Genomic DNA, 17,235 nt, shown 5'->3' on the forward strand with positions numbered 1-17,235 from the left:
TGTCATAACTGTAAGTGAAACTCAACAGCTTTTGGTCAAAATTGCAGCAGAGCAGATTTGTCAGTATATTAAAACTGGGTCTTGTGCTCAATGAGTTAAACTTAACACTGTCAATTGAATAAATTGTTACTGAGAAAGGAAAATTGATAGGGGTTTGAGTGATCAGACAGAAGGTTTAAGAGACAATATTCATCATCAAATAAATGTAAATATTTTTATTTTAAAAAATGTTAATGGCACCTTAGAGGCAGTCATGACTACACAACCAAATATACAAAAATTACATTTTCATAGTTGAATCTTTCCACAGTGCTGCACAAAATGGAAATACTATGATAAACATTGCAGGTCACACACCAAGACAATTAACTTTAGTCAATAAAAGCAGACAATTTTTGGTACACCTTGATACTACCAGGCCCAGGTTCCCTGGGTAAAAAGGAAAGGTGGCTTTGTGCAAAACTTTCCAACAACAGTACAACTGAATATGCTAAACGTACAGCAAATCAACCACACAGGACAGTTTGACTTGGCCTCATGCAGTCCTTATATACAGCATCATCTCAGTTGGCTTTTTCAGGGAAAATAAGCAATTTCATTGAATAAAATAAAACTTTTCTTAGTCTTTCACTGTTGCAATGTAAAATTGTCTGATACTTTGTGCAGGATTAGCATCAGAGACCATTCCAACTTTATCTGAAAACAAGCCCTTTATAGTCTCCTGTACTTAAAGGCCATGTTCTGGCATGATGGTGAATGAAGAAAGCAGATATATATTTGGTTGATTAAAAATAGTGGAGAATAAATTTGCCTGATTGCTAGTCCTAGATGGACTTTCAGAAGAGATTAAATTCTGCAATCAAAATTAAAGTGTTTAATTACATTAATCTCTCTTTCTCTTCTGTTGTATCATTGAATCCAGCAGTAAAATCTCTCAGTCATAGTGGAAAGGGACTTGGTTTCCCAACACAAAAACAACCAAACAAGAAAATTGGCTCTCGTACCTTCTGAATGAACTACAAGCTTCTGTGTTTTCTTGTTTTGTTCCTAAATTTCTTGTTCAATGATTTTGATTTCAGAAAGCACTAGTTGTTATTATGCAGTTAATTTGTATCAAACATAAGCCTGAACTAATTCAACTTCAAATGTTGGACTCCTTGTTTATTATGCCATTCAGTAACTAATAATTAGCTGGCAACCCTTATGATTGCAAAACTGAACCTTATGCTTACACTGGATTTGTCTAGCTTCAACTCCTGGTGAGTGGATCAGCTATCTTTCCTATAGCAAATTGTCTTCACCTTTTAAAGGTGCATTACCATATGACTGCTATTCCCCAGACAAGCAGTCATTATTCGTGCACAGAAAACCATTGGCTTTTGAAGAAATACCCTTCCTGGAGTGCAGACATCAGATCTATATTGATACATGTCCTGCTGCAGAGGCAGTGCATAACACAAACACTTTGATATTAAACTAAAATGCAGTGAATTTTTTTGTGCCTCTCTAAGAATTCAGAGCAAATAGACATCACAGGAGTGCAATAAAATGATAAGTTGCATGAATGCATATAATGTAAAGCAGAAAGAAGACCAAATTTATACTGTGTCCAATCAGTCCTGCCAATCACTAACTGGACTTTCAACAATAATGGAGTTGAAGCTAGCAGAGGGATCCATTATACAAGTTTTAGAGGAAACCTCATGTAGTCCTGAATGCTGAAAGATGAGAAATCAGGAAAATTGTGCTAACTTTCATAAGAAACTAAATCTCCAGAAACCTCCAAACAAAAAGCTGCCAAAAGCCTATAGAACAGGAAGTAACAACTGATTGAAGGGCTTTTCCATCAGAGAACTACTACCAAAGTGAAATGAAATACTTGCCTGCCAGGCAGCATCAAGCAGAAAAGACACTGTCTGGCAACTTTTTGTGGAGTGGGAGTGTTTTAGAGGCTCATGATGAGTAGGTGTAAGGAGTATCCTAAGAATGCCTGACGTGTTGTATGAAAACATAAAAGCAAATGGTATCCTGACAGAACATGGTTAATTGATTGAGAAGCTGAACAGAGTTCTCATTAGGAGAACTGCAGTTCTTTGGATTTGCCTAGGCATACTTTCACAGGCAGCAGAGCTCAGACTGCAGGCCAGATACACACACTAATAGGCAAAATCACAATCCCAGCCTAAAGGGGGAAGTGATGCCCATGCTGAGGCTAATGGCAGAGGCAGCAGCCCAGGCTAGCTCAGGCACCAGCCTTCTCTTGATCCCGAGTATGGGCACAGCTGGCTAGCATGTCCCACCACATGCTGGGGCTGTTTGTTCCCTCTAGGAAAAACTTTGGAAGAACTTTTCTACACTGAAGCTGCCCCAACAATCTGCAGAGAGTCTGCCTGGAGCCCAGTTTTAGGAAAAGCTGATGATTGACTGCAACAAGAAGAAAAAGACTCATCTCCCTTAAAATCCCAGCTTCATACTCATGAGGCCTTTTTACCCCCTTTAAGTCTCTGGATGTGGAGAACCATCTACCTCTTTCACCAGGTTTTTCTTCCATTCTAGTGAGCTGACATGGCATATGGAAGATGTCACCACATACCAGTAGTTAGCACACAGTAGGAAATATGACGGCAATAACAGGATTCACCTTTCTCCTTGGGTGGCCTTCCACATGGCAGAGCTCCTGGCACTACAGTCTCACTTTGTGCAAACTACAACAGTTTCACTCAAAAGCAGGCTTTTGCTCTTCACTTTACATTTTTTATTATTTTCTTGATGTGTGTCATATCCTTCAGTGATTTAAACCCAGCAGAGAAAATAACCTTGAGAAGAGATGCAGCCATTCACCAATTGGGTTGTTTTAATTTACATAACTAACATTATGCAGCCTTTATAGCTTTTTCTATGTCCTCTGCCACACGTAAAGCCAATATGGAAGTGCAAGACCTTTCTGTTTCCAATTTAGAATTTAGGCCCTGTCAGATTCTGTGAAGACAGTGAGCAGTCTTTTGTAGAGACATACATTTTGGATTCTAAAATTTTGCACTAAGATTATCTTCCAGAGTTGTAACAAGATGCCCTTGGAGCAGAAGCCTTCACATTCCCAGGTGTGAAGGGAATGTGAAGTACCACACCAACATCCTTTTTAACCTTTTTCTTCCTGCCTATCCTCAAGGCTGCCTGATGTAACATTTCAACTACATAAAATAGCAATGGGAGGATTATATAAATATATAATCATGCAATAGGCAAAGGAGTTTTTTCTTATGTAAACATTATTAACACATGGTATTTCTTTCTTGCACATCTACCTTTCTGAATCCATTTAGCAATAGTTAGTTTAGCATTTTAACAAAATGCTAAACTAACTATTTTCTCAAGAGGCCAATGTAGAAGCTGGCTGTGCAAGCTGAAGAGAAGAATGGAGATTATAATAGAGATGGCAAGAAAACACCATGAAGAGTCACAGCATTCTTAGGATCAGAACCAGTTGCTGGTCTTGTTTGGGCTCTTGTTTGTTTGGTTTTGGTTTCCACTCCACTTCCCACTTGAGATGAGGTAGGGCTGGGTTAAGATAACATGGGTGTGCCTGATTTGATCCATTTCCAGTGACTGCAAACCAGCACAGTCCTTCCTTATTCTCTGTGCAAAGACTTAAGACATATAAAGTATTCTTTAAATATTTGTAAGTATTTTAATAGAATTTTCTAAAGGTTGAGTTATATCATTATTTATTAAGTTATTTCTGTACTTTCCTTAGTTCCTGAAGCCACAAATAGTAACTATTCACTGTTTATCTGACTGTGGTAAAATGTCAGAGCTCTTCCCTGCCTTCCCCTCACCCACTCCCTTTTCTCAGAATAAGGTCTTTACAAATTCTACACCAACTATTGCACTTGATTAAAAAGAAATATACACATCAAACTGTGCCCTCCCTCCCTCCCATAATACCAGCATAGAAAATACTGCAACTGAAAAGAAAATATGTAATGACAATTATTTTCACAGTTACTAACACTGAACATCAAATAATCGGAGACACTGTTTTTTCACTTAATGGAGAGTGGAGAAGAATTCTGCTTATGGTGGTTTGTTTTGTGGGTGTTTTTGTTTGTTTGTTTATTTTTAATAAAGATCTTGTTTTACATCATGGCTGAAAGCCAAGCTGATTCCAGGGAAATTTTTTGCAGCTATTAAATCAAGTAAAATAAATTCCAGTGGGAAAACAAACCCAACCCTGTCTCCTAGTAGTGATACTGCATGTTAATACATTATTTTCAGGAATGTTTGTTGAGTGTCTACCGTTCCTATATTTACAGAAGTTTAACTCCCTGCTCCCTCTAAGAAGCTGTTCCCTCATATTTCTGCCACATTCTTTAATCTGACAGAAGAAAGAAATCCACTGTACCCCGGGTCCCACCACCTGTATGCTTTGCATTCAGTCAGAACATCCCAACAATTCAGTGCTGACAAAGGCTAACCTCAGTGCTGCTGCTCCATGTGCTTCTTTCCCCTTGCAGGTTGCAGGGCTTGAACAAGTGAGTGCTTTGGTGTGGATGACAACTTACCTACCAGTTACTTGCTTCTTAACTCCTTTACAAAGTTGCCTGGGGATTTTATAATTCAATTCAGGCCATCTTTGGAAGTCTTATGCCACAGGTATGTGTTTCCTGAATGGGATAAGGAACAATGCCAGGACAGAACAACTGCTAACTGTGGTCAATAGTCATCACTGGTCTCATTTACGAACAATGAACTCTGTGCAAAAAGTTACTAGCAGAAGCATCAAGTTTTGTTAGTCATGAAAAGTCAAAATCCCATGTTATGATACCCATTTAATTGAGAACTATCAATACACATGACTGCATAGTTTGGCTCACTCTAGTTGGATTCAGAGAGAAAATTACCTATCAGTCTAGCAGAGCTGATACACATTATGGCACTCCCTCTTGATCACACTCTTTGCACTCCAGCCTAGTAAAAAGCACGCCTGACACTTTCAGTTGCTGGGATCCCTCCCAGACCATCACACCATCTTTTGTGGGTATGGGTTTGGAAAGTGGAAAATCTTTTGGATTAAGGCAGAAGACTGACTTAAGTGAGCAGTTCATCACAGATACAGCCAGTTAGACAAAATCAGATTGAACAGGCAACTGACTGCCAACAAGTATACTTTTATATATTTACACCCAAATTTGTATACACATAGTGCTTAAAAAATAGGGAGGGGAAGAAAAAAGGCAGGGAAAAAAAGAAAGAAAAGAAAAAAAGAAAAAACCAGCCAGTCCAACAGCTTCATCTTGGTATAATCATCCTTTCTATAGCACAAATTATATGATCCCAGTTTTTACAAAATATTGCCAGCAGAGTCACTGCAAAAAAAGTGCAGATGATATGAAAACGGCTCTTCATCATAGGAGCAATGAACTTTGCAATAGTAGAAACGCACACTAGGATGACAGTCATGAAGGCCAGGATTACATTTATACACTTCCCCAGGAGCACCTTGGCATTAACTGTTTCAGACTGCTGTGCTTGCTGTTCTTGCTGATGGAGCTCCAGTTTGGAAACCCGGGTCTGGCATGATTCCAGTGCTTCCTGGAGACAGAAAATAAGAATTAGGGCAGCCATATTTCCCTTCAACGTATCCTCACATTTGAGCTGCAGAGCTATCCATCACCTAGATTAGAAGTGTAATTTATTATAGACTGCTAAAATTTCCATGAACCACCAACTTTTAAAAGAATAAATGCACATATATATCTGCGTGAATGAGTGTGTCACTGTTTGCTCAGGCATAATAAGGCTAACAACAGTGTCTAAAATGTAGGTTTGTTCTTTTTTCATATTTGAGAAAAAGTATCATAAGTTTAATGTTCATGACAGTTGTTTCCCATATATACACTGTTGATATAAAATACTAGTAAAGCTGTTGTCACAGCAACTATCACTTAATCAAAACAGCAAGAAAATTAGTCTCTTAGTATATTCTATAGAAAACATTAGGGTGGGCTTGCTGTGATGTTAATTAAATCTATTTTGCAACATGTAGCACTTGGTTTACCCTGCCTCTGTGGTCTACATTAATTTTGCTCTCAAAGCTACCCATCCTACACTGTTGGGCTTGAGTCCTCTGGAGAGGGTCTGGCCTTCTCCCTGTCAGTTTGAAGACAGTGGAACAACCGGTGGAGATGCTTTTATGGGATTCTCTCCCACATGATCTATTCAACTTCACAATTTGTTCTAAAGAAAGCAGACCTTTCTCTTCTGCTTGAGGATGGACTAAAAGCGGTCTTTGAGTAAAATGCAAAACATAGAAAACTTCCAACTGCTTAACTTATTTGCCAAAATGCCAGCTTTTTGCTGGAGTTGGGATTTGGGCACCACTGTGAAACATAATGCAAAGCTATAATTTCATGAGATTGATCAATGTGACAGAATCTTTTACAACTGTGGGACAAAGAAAACCAACCCTCCAGCATCCCTACTTTCTTGCACACTCTCAAACTCCAGGTATTTTCCTTGCACTAGCAAGGCTGTTCACCTGGTCACACAATAAGCTGTTTCAAACCAAACATCTGTGTATAAACACCCAGAGATTTATCAGCTTTTCCTTGCTGGGTCAGTTCTTCATTGTTGCAGCAAGTTGAACGGGCTTACCAAGCCAGTCTGGCCAGGCACCAAGGTCACCACAGAGAATGTGGCACAGTGCCTTACACAAGGCTGCTTCCTTTCACTGCTCTAGGAATTAGTAACAATATAGAAGATGGTTACTACAGCTCTTAATGGGTGGCACAAAGTCTGTTATGGTTCAGGCATGTTCTCCACTACACACTGATGAACTTCCCTGTAAATTATCTGTGAACTGACTGTAAATTATCCTCAAATTGTCTTGTGCTGCTTTAGAGAAAGTCCAGGTGCAAAAGTGTGATACCTGCAGCTCTGCATTGAGAGGCTGAACATGTCTTTAAAACTATCTGCACATCCTTTAGCGACAGTTAGGCTGTTACTCAAAATATCCAGAGCTTAAATCCTTTACTCTATTTTATCTAATTTTCCAAAGACCCAAAGAGATAGGTTTAAATGGGCCCAACTGTACAGAGATAAAAGAAACAAGGTTGTGTCAACATAGCACTTCATTAAGGAGTCTCTGACACCCCTCCAGGAGCCTTTTAAAAGTCTCTAACACTGCTCCAGGGTTCTGCTAATGAGTTAGGGAATATTTCACAGCCCTTCTGTTGGACATCTCGGGTTCCATTAAGTTTTTACATCCTCAAGATGCCTTCACATAAAGGAGTCCTTTTTTTCTTAAATCTGTGAGACACCTCTCTTGTTTAAACCTGCAATGAAACCTATGATATGCTTAGATTCAGTACCATCCCTTTCCCACTCTGTTCCCAGGAGCTTCTTAATTCACATTTAGGAAACTGTGATCATCTGCTGCCTGCACTCTCTCTGTTTAGAAATGTGAGCACAGGTGTATACAGGTCAGGTTTTAGGTTCTTTTACCATGTGAGCCAATACAAGGAGTGTTTGAGCATTCCTCGGTTGTTCATTTATAGGAAAGGCACAACTGTGTTTTCACCACTTCTCACCACTTCCTCAGACTTTGAGTGGAAATATTATGCATTATGTAAGTGCTTGTATAAAATATTCAAGTATGTATGTAACCACATGCTGTCAGGACATACTTGTAGACATTATTACTGGTTTTTGATTGAAGTCAGACATGACTACAACTGATCACTAAGGTGAAAACACCCCACAACTTTGATTATAGAGGTTGTTGTGACTATAGCTTAAAATTCCTTAATTATAACTGGCAAATCTACAAGTCTATTTATAAATCAGCTCTCTTACTTTTTACCCTAAACTCAATTTATAATAAATCTTGCCAGTGATGAATCTACATATTGGAGAAAGTCTGAGCAAGAAGTTTATGTCAGGACATTGTCAGAAGTGTTATGTCACATAATACAAGGAGACTTGATTCCTTCCTCCTCTGTGAAAGAAATTAAAACAGGCCACTCTTCAAACCACAAGTATGCATGGGCCATATCATCAATTTCAGCAGAAAAAAAAATCCAGAGAAACAAATGGAGACTGTCACTGATTCAATGTGCTGGGTTTTCCCCTTAAAACAGAGAAAACACGGGCTTACATCTTTACCCATATTCCTTATTTAAAAATATGCAGAAAAATGCAAGTGTTTCATGGTACAAGATCTCTATGAAATGTTAGAAGATTATGATAAGGAAAAAAAGTACCTGAACATCTCGTGATCGCTCATAGGCCTGATAGGCCACCTTCTCCTCTATGCTGGCTAGCTCTTGTTTCAAGTTTGCTGTCTCATGTTGATGAAGGTCAGTGAGGTCATTTAACTGGTCTTCCAATCTCTCATATCTTATTAGGAAAAGAAGTCTAAATTTAGTGCCTTCTGTTCAAGCAATGCAAATCATGAAAACAATTGCACATTTTAAAAGGTAATTTCTCAGCATACAATTAATTCATCTGACTGGCATTAAAAAGCACATATAGAAATCAGTAAAAACTTAGCAAACTTTCCATAAACATTTATTAAGCAATCTGAAAGCCTTTTTTGAGTGTTTCTTGCTGGCAGTAGGTGCTAAAAAGCAAATATTTGTACATCATTGGCAAATTATATGAAATATAAACAGTGCCTAAGGATATCCAACCCACATTTTTCACTCTTTATTTAGCCAAGCAGATATGGCTTCCTAAGTAAGTTTGAGCCAGTTAATAGCTCGCCAATAATGACAGGAAAAATATGTTCTCTCTCATACACAACTGCAGGGTTCTGCCATTTATGTACAGTCTGTTCTGGCATGTTTCTACATGGTAAAGCAGTTCAAGTAAACCACCAGCAAAGTAGAATTTTTTTTTTGTGAGATTGTCACTTGATTTAACACACAAACAGGCAAACACTGCAGTCAGCACAAAAATGATGGAGGCAAAATTGTCTAGAAATGGGTAGCAGGAGGCTTGAGATTTTATTGACAGAGAGCTGTCAGAAAAGGCCACTCTGCCTTCTCCTGAAACCAAGTCAGAAGTTCAGCAGGCCTTTCATTGTTCATTCCTCCCTATATTACCACATGATATCAAGCTTTTCATTGTATTTCAAGAACTAGAAGCAAAGGAGACATGAAATATTGCCCTTCATCCCAAGAATCTGCCCACTGGCATAGCAAAGACTTCAGGAATTGACTGTCACCTTAAGCAAGCCATAGGAAAAATGGGATACAGGTACAGCAGGTGAAAGCTCTCTGTAGAACATATCACCCACTTCTCACAGAGGATGATAAAGGAATTAATTGTCATGTAAAAAATGCAAGATGAAGTTGTGCTACAGCACTTCAAACTATATCTCCCAGGTGTGTGTTACACCAGGGTACAAGGTGACATTGCATCCACAAGATAGCAATGTGTGTGAGAAGTATTTGGACAAGGTACTCAGGAGTCAAGGGTATCCTTATCAGCTGTCAGTCAGTTCTGCTACACCACAGACTGATTAGCTTTTTTGAGTAACTTTTGGTGAGAATCCTTCCACTAGCTACAAAACCATTGGCATCTCCTATATGCAGTACTCATATAATTCACATAAAAACTATGACAGAGGAGTTTTCTAACCAGCCTTTGACAAAAGGCAAAGGGAACTACACCATTTGATAGGAAATATAAATATTCTATGTGTATTTTCAGTTGTTGGAAGGAAATAAACATGTTGGTATTAGATGTTGATTGGAATTATATTTTTGTCTTGCTTCTGAAATCTCTCTCTCTCTCTCACACACTTTCCAAATAGTTTCTATACCCATTCAAAAGTCATTTCAAGAGAACAGTTAAAAAGAAAATACCTATATCTTTCCTCTTGTAGCATCTGAGAAATAAAGCCATAGTCTCTTTTAAATTGAGTTTTTAAATTCTCAATATCATCAGCTAATTGGGACTGTGTCTCCTTGATTTCCCTTAGTTCCTCCAAAATCATGGAAAGCTTTCCTTGGCTGTCCAGGGTACTTGCCACAGCAGGACTAAAGGAAGTATTCCCATTGCTGTCTGCTGATCCAGAGGTCCCACTTGAGCATTCATCATCACTAACATATTTCGGTTTGGCAACAATGGTGGCACTGCCCCCATAGGTTCTAGAACTCGTTTCTGGCCGAAATTCATCCAAGGTATTTTTGAGATGAGCAATGTTGTCTGCACTACCAAATTTGTTTCGGATCAGGTTGGCAAACTCTCTAGACTTGCTGAACACAAAGACAGGTGGTGTCAGAGATACACCCGGCACACCCGACTTGCTGCTCTCTGTTCCGTGCCCAGTGCTACGAGACTTTCCATGCTGAACGTCTTTCAGGTTATCTTTGGAAGTATCCTTGGTAGCTTTGGAAGATCCATTTTGTTCAATATCCTTGAGCTTTTTGTGATACTGTTCCAATTTCTTCTGCAGCTGGGCAATGGAGTGGGCAGATTTCTGGTTCTTTTTCTCAAAGACTTGCTTAATGCGCCCAGCCTGTTGCTTGTCTGCACTGTTCACCAGTTTCAAATACTCAGCCACATTTCCATCTCGAGCTGTTTGTTCAACCTTGATTTGCTCTGTAACCTTGAGGATTTTCTGTTTCAAGCTATCTGCATTGAGTTTGACTTTGTGAAATTCTAGGACCCCATCTGGTACATCAAAGTTCAGGTTGGTATCAGAACCTCCACGGCGGATGTTAAGTGGTAAACTCAGGGTATTCATGTCATGTCTTTCCACCTGAAAGAAAAGAAAAAGAGGTAAATGGAATTTGAATTCTATTTTTTAAAGTCAAACATCCAGTTTACTTTTTCACATATAATTATATCAAGTACATAGTATAAAGTAGCTTATATTAGCAAAGCATAATAAAGTTTTCTTTGAAATTAAGCAGCATTTTTCTTGACTTCTACAGGTTAATAAACAGACTTGTCTCTCCTGAAATAAAGATGAATTAGGGAGAAAATTATTCAGAATACCTTATAGAATCACTGTAAGCTTTTCAAAATCACTTAAAGTTTTCCACAAAATGAGAATAACACCTAGTTATAAAAGGTTCCTAAATATATTGTTTATTATTAAGAGTTTCAAAGAGACCATGGCTGATAATCACTCTGTTTTTTCTCTTCTCTGTTTTTTAGAAGTGGTCAAACATCAATGGAGATGTAACCAGAGTTTTCCCTCTACAGCAGTGCTATACTGTTCAGTATATTTTCCCAGGTTTAAATCCTTTCTTTGATACATCCCATTCAAATTCCTTCCTCAATTCAAAGTTTTTGCAAAACTAGCTGAAAGAAAGCTCTTGAAAATTTAGGGGATGCTGCAAGCTGGAAGCAACTGCTGTTTTTTTAAAGCAGAGAGCATAGAGAAAGAATTGGCCTGATTTGATGTTCCAGCTTGATCAAGGTACTCAACAACTTGATCTGCTGTGCTAATTCTGCTTTAATAGGAAGTTCACTAAGGGGATTTACAGGAAGAAACTCAGGAAAGAAAACTGCATTCAGTCAAGTATAGGATCTGTACACCTTAAATACTCTCCAGAAGCACAACAAAAACAACTAGGTGACTCAGTCACAACACCAACCACAACAGACCATTTCATCTTTTTCAACAGAAAGGCAAGATGGTCTGATACAAAACATTAAAAGTGTTTCCTTATATGAAGTCAAAGTTATGGAGAAGGCATGAGAAGAATGATCTAAACAAAACAGCTTTATCCCTATTATCATCTTGGTTTAGCCTGTGCAACAAAGAAAGTGCATTTCATTGCAGCTGCCACAGTGTCATGTCTGTAGAGACTGCTTAAAAATGCTCTAGGCAAAATGGGTTTCCAGAGCTTTGATACCAGAGGGAACCGATAATAACTCAGGCAAAACCATTGCAGAAACCAGGCAGAAGTATCTCTTGAAGATGCATTCATGAAAATCTCTTTTCATCTCTACTACTTTATGTTATTTATTTATTTATATTATTTTCCTTATAGATTACCAAGGATTACAGTGATTTTTCTTTTGCTACTGCACCACTCAGGGTACAAACCATCTAACATAAAAATTCACATTCACCAATGCCTAAAAAAAGGCACTTGAAAAATGCATATTAAAAGCATTCTGGAGTTGACAATTTCTTTTGGAGAATATTGGTTAATGGTGACCTTTAAGACTCAGACCCTATCCCAGGGATTAAACCACTGCGGTGGCCTAATAGGTCTACACTTTATCAGTTTGTCAAAAACAATTGGTATTGATTCAAATGCTCAGTATACAACAAGAATTTCTTGAAACAACTTAAGACATTTTTTAATACGTTTTGGCACAAAATGCTACTGTAATTAGTCACAGAATTGTATACACACACAAAACAGATCCATCACTGATGTCACTCAGAACAAGTTGTACATAACTTCCAGGAATGGGTGGGTCTATATCTAACCTTTACACGGCAGTGTTTACTTCCTCAGTAAAAAATAGTCTAGAAATGTATTGTAATAATTGGATACAAGCCCAAACCAGATCCCTTCTCCCTTATGTCCCCTCCCTCACAGGGCTCTCTATTGGTCAGCCTTCTCTGCCTTCCTGAAACTTCAAGGTCACAAAAGCAATAGAGATAAAAAGAACAATAGCATTGAAGGAATACATCTGCTGAATGCTGCTGTGCTTTTGGACATGAGGAAATCTGTTAGCGTGAGGCAAATCTGCTCCTGAATAAACCCAATCATAGGGTCAGTTCAAATTCAGTAAAGTTTAGAAAAGAATTGTGTTTAATTCCCAAAACACTGCTAGCAGTAGGGGTTTTTACTTACTGAATTGAGAGCTCACTAAAGGTACAAGAAAGTTATATCCAACATATTTTTCTGTCTGATTGCATTTGGACAAAACAGCAGGTGTCCTCTGCCACCACATTGCAAGGCTGGGTCAAGCAACAGAGGCTCTTGAAATCCTCTGCTGACGCCATACATCTTTTTGTTGGGAGGGGATGTGTAGTGTTGGGTGGAGTTATTTCTTTTTTAGGTGGGGGGCTGGTTGGTTGGGTTTTGTGGGGTTTAGGGTTTTTAGGGTTTTTTTGTTTGTTTATTTTAAATCAGAAGCAAGCAGACAGTGGGAGAATCAGGTATGTCTAGACAAGCAGCCTTTCACCTTTCTTCTATCTTGATGATCCGTTTGTGATTGTTTTATAACTCAGCACTACTGCTACCCCAAGACAACAGATTTCCATCATCAAATCCTACCCCAAATCATTCTTGCTGCAAGTCTTATCCTGTGATGAGAAGAATTAGCTTCACTTCCTGCTGTATGGAACTGCCTGCCTCATTCTTTACACTGAACACAAGACTGCCAGTAGTAGTCTGAGATGCTTCCTCATCCCTGCAGGTACTAGTGCCCTCTCCTGGGATGCAGGCTGAAATCCTCCCAGAGCAGGAGACTGAATAACATCTCCTTCAAACTGTGTGAGTGCTCTTCCAGCTATGCTACGGGAAGAAATGAGGAATGCCATCCGTGCCATTGTTCCTTCTGTGCCTCCTGGGTCCCCAGCATCTCACAGGGCCACCAAGCTGTTAATAATAAAGAAGTTGTTGAGAGATTTGTTTTTATTTTTTTGAGATTTTAATCGTGGTTTCTGAGAGAAAAATATGTTTACATACAGAAGCAGGCCCAACAGTTAAAATGGATGAGCCATCCTTTTGGAAGTGAGAAGCACTTTAAGAAAAAAAGAACCATCGTACATATCTCATATAATGGCAATTAATAGGGAGCTGGGCATTAGCAGTAGATGAGAAGCAGCAGTCCTGAAAATGTGGTACCACTAGGAAGAGAGGAAGTCAAAGCCCTAGCCCATAGTCTGAGGAAATACTACAGACATGCCCTCAATCTGTCTTCTAGGAAAAAACAGGGAAAAAACCAATTTGCATATGGTCCTGGGATAGCCATAGCTGATGTTAGCTTGAAAAAAGACACCAGGGCCTTGGAGAGAGACCGCTGCACTTTATGGAGCAGTTCACAAACACACTTCACCTCAACCCAGGTGAGAACTAATAGTAATGTTTGTGCTGCTGAAATATGAGCTTTTAAGAACAGCATCAGAGATTATGAGATAGGCAACTCTCAGAGATAAAGCCCCAGTCCCCCCTTTTCCAGGGAGCCAAGATCTCCAGCTGCCTGACCACGCTATCCATGTCCAGAGCTTCAGAAGGGACAGCAAAATCACTTCTTGGTGCAATGAACACAGGTGCAGTGCTAGGAACCCTTCACTGCACATGAATTGTCAGGTTTACTTTCTGTCTTAAATGTAAAGTGGAAGGCTGGTTAAGAGGCAGCCTGCCATTCCAAAAGAAGCATTCAGGACACACTAGTGATTTAAAAATCCAATAATGGAAGCAAGGGTAGGGATTTCATTGGCATCATAATGATGCACATGTTTCTTCACTTACTGTCTGCAACAGCAGCACCAAGGTCAGACTTGCCAGCCATGCTATCAATGAACCCAGAGCACAGTAGGACCCATGTTCCCCAATGCCACAGGCAAGACTGTTGGAAAGATATTCCACATGGACAGGACTTGCTGAACAGGTGAAAATATCATATTTAATGGCCTATAGAGATCGGTCATTGAATTCTCTTACTGGAAAATATAAAGCAGACCTGGAAGATCTTATTTCTTGCCCATAGATCCTGGGTGGGATCCATCTGGGAGACAAAATCCGTAGTGAATAGAGCACAAAGAGCATGCAGCCCACCCTAGTGCAACCCACATCCCATGGCTGCTCAGATGAATCACATGCTCTGTTCCACTGACTGTGCCAATGGCTCTACTAACAAGTGAGAGATAAGCCCTCTATGCTAAAGGTATTAAACTGAACTCTACCCTTTAGGTCATAGATTTCTTTTATGCTTTTTTAAAAAGTACCTTTAAAAAGCAGAGAAAAAAAAAACATTTACAAGACAGATGCATATATGTATCAGGCTCCAGAAAGCCCATCCCTTTGGGTTGCCTCACTACAGAAACAAACCATGAAGACATAAAATGATCTACTTATTTAAATACCTTAGTTTACAGGTATTTCCTTCTTTTTTTTTTTCTAAAAAACCTCATTACCATCACCAGTCATAGCTGTACAAGTTAAACAAAAGCTTATGATGGCAATTTAAGTCTACCTTGAAAGAGCTTCTGATGAATGCTTAGAAACAGAATCCCGTAAGGAACATACAAAATAGGATTAAGGCAGCTTTACAGCTCTTAGAATTTGGTAATAGCAACAAAAGTAATCAGGAACAATTCTCTTTTTATCAGAAATATGCATATGCCAGCAGCATATGCATATTGGAACGGGTGTTCCAATGGGTAAAAGAACATACAGACGGAGTTTTAGTAAGTTTTCAGTATATTCCAAGCAAAAATGTATTTGAGGAGAGACTTTCAATATCTCTTTCAAGTTCACTGTTCCTTCTAAAATCCACACGAGAATCCTTCATGGAAGTCTTAAAACAGAACTAAATCATCATAAAACATTTTAAGTTAAGTAAAATCAGCCCCTAACATTTTTGTATAGTGTGTTACAGCAAAATACCTTCTGATTGTGTTTCTTTACAGAGCTACTTAATAGTAATGTCTAGAAGCACCTGTACTGAGAATACCATGCAAATAATCATGCAGAGGGTTGAGAGTATATGGGAATGGAGGGAGTCAGCAAAACATGTTTCTACTTTTTACTGGGGTAATAGAACATCCTGGGTGATTTGTCTGAGTCTGCCTGGCAAATGCTGATGGAGTCAAATAGCTGAAGGTGTTTCTTTCATCATCAACAATTCCTCTATTGCCTATTTACTCTCCATCTCCCCTCAAAAAAACATTGAACCTGTAAGGCACCTCACTAACACACATTAGGTGTTTATTCCAGGTGGGTAATCCCAGATGCCCTTTGACAAGTATCTGCTCTTCAGTATTCAAAGGCTGGGAAACTTCAAGGCCATTCCATGGGTAAGGCAGAGTAGGCTGTAGAGATTTGAATCCTTTTGAAAATTTTCTGCACTATGCCAACACAGTCTGGTAATTATAAAAATTCAGCTGTTCTACTAAGGCACTGCAGCAAGACCTCAGATACAGACTGAACTACTAAGCATACTAGGCAAGACATCAGCGTTGAATCCAGTCCTTCTCAGAGTCAGTTCTATCACCTATCTTTCCCTCCATATTAATTCATTAGCACCACAGAGTTGAGACTCTAAGTATAGGCACCTCAAGAAATATATACATGTACTTGTAATGTTTAAGTGAAAAATACCCCCCCAAAAAAATCACCAAAAGTTGAAAATGCTATAAAACTGTGCAGAAAGCAATTGTAAGAAAGAACATGCACAGAAGTTCTGGTGTGACTAGAAATACAGCCTTTACTCTCTTGATCTCATCTGGTCAAGGCCAAACACTTGCGCATAACCTGTGATCCAAACAGTCAACTTCACACCAAAGTTGGTTTGCCTCAAATTCTACAGGCATGCTCAGTTCAAACCAGAAATACCCCAGAAAGAACCTTTTCTCTAATTTCTATTTTAAGGACTAAGCTAAAGCCAAATTGTCTAGGTCACAGCTTGTGTGTAAATAAGTATTTAGATATGGCACTATTTCAAATTAGAGCAATGGGAGAGGAGAACAGTGGTGGCAGAGGCCGTTTTCTCCTGCACTGGTAGCACCAGCTCCTCCAGAACCCAACAACATGCACTGAAAAGTCTCCAGTATCATAACTCACACTCAGTCCAGTTCCAAGCTTTTTGTCAGCACAAAACTGACATAAGCAAACTGGTTCCAATACAAACAACTTCTGTGCCTAGACACTGAAATCTGAAAACAACATGACTCTATAAAAGAAAGCAAGTTACTTCCCATTTACCGTCCAGTAGTTGGGTGAATAAACAAAGAATAAAAATCACTGTCCTGGCTAAAGAAAAAATACAGTGAAGAACCAATACTTACATTTACTAAGCTTAAGTTTCTTAAACAGGGAAAAGGTAGATTCCATACCCCTTGGTTAACTATTTAGCTTCAGATCAGTCCTCCTCTTTAGATAAGCACCATTAATTAAAAACAAATCAATAAAATACCCTCTCCTAATTCAGATCAAAATAAATATAACTCACGTGTATGTTCTTTCTGTCTCAGTTTTACACAGCAAATGAGGAATTGCTAGGGAGCTCCAGGCCCTCAAAGGGCGGCTC

General features: G+C 38.9%; 1 protein-coding gene across 9 annotated transcripts in view; it reads right to left on the minus strand.

The window, feature by feature from the left end:
* Positions 1-200: 200 nt before the first annotated feature.
* The window catches only part of TMCC3 (transmembrane and coiled-coil domain family 3), a 134,213-nt gene continuing 117,178 nt past the window's right edge, over positions 201-17,235 (minus strand). For all 9 annotated transcript variants that reach the window (XM_064419750.1, XM_064419755.1, XM_064419754.1 and 6 more), the window contains 3 exons: positions 9,870-10,768; positions 8,262-8,397; positions 201-5,592 (listed from right to left, as the gene is read on the minus strand). In XM_064419750.1, coding sequence (XP_064275820.1) covers positions 5,290-5,592; positions 8,262-8,397; positions 9,870-10,768 — 1,338 coding nt within the window. In that variant the 3' untranslated portion in view covers positions 201-5,289. The remainder of the gene's footprint in view (positions 5,593-8,261; positions 8,398-9,869; positions 10,769-17,235) is intronic.

Source organism: Passer domesticus, chromosome 5 (assembly GCF_036417665.1).
Source record: "Passer domesticus isolate bPasDom1 chromosome 5, bPasDom1.hap1, whole genome shotgun sequence".
Classification (NCBI taxonomy): Eukaryota; Metazoa; Chordata; class Aves; order Passeriformes; family Passeridae; genus Passer; species Passer domesticus.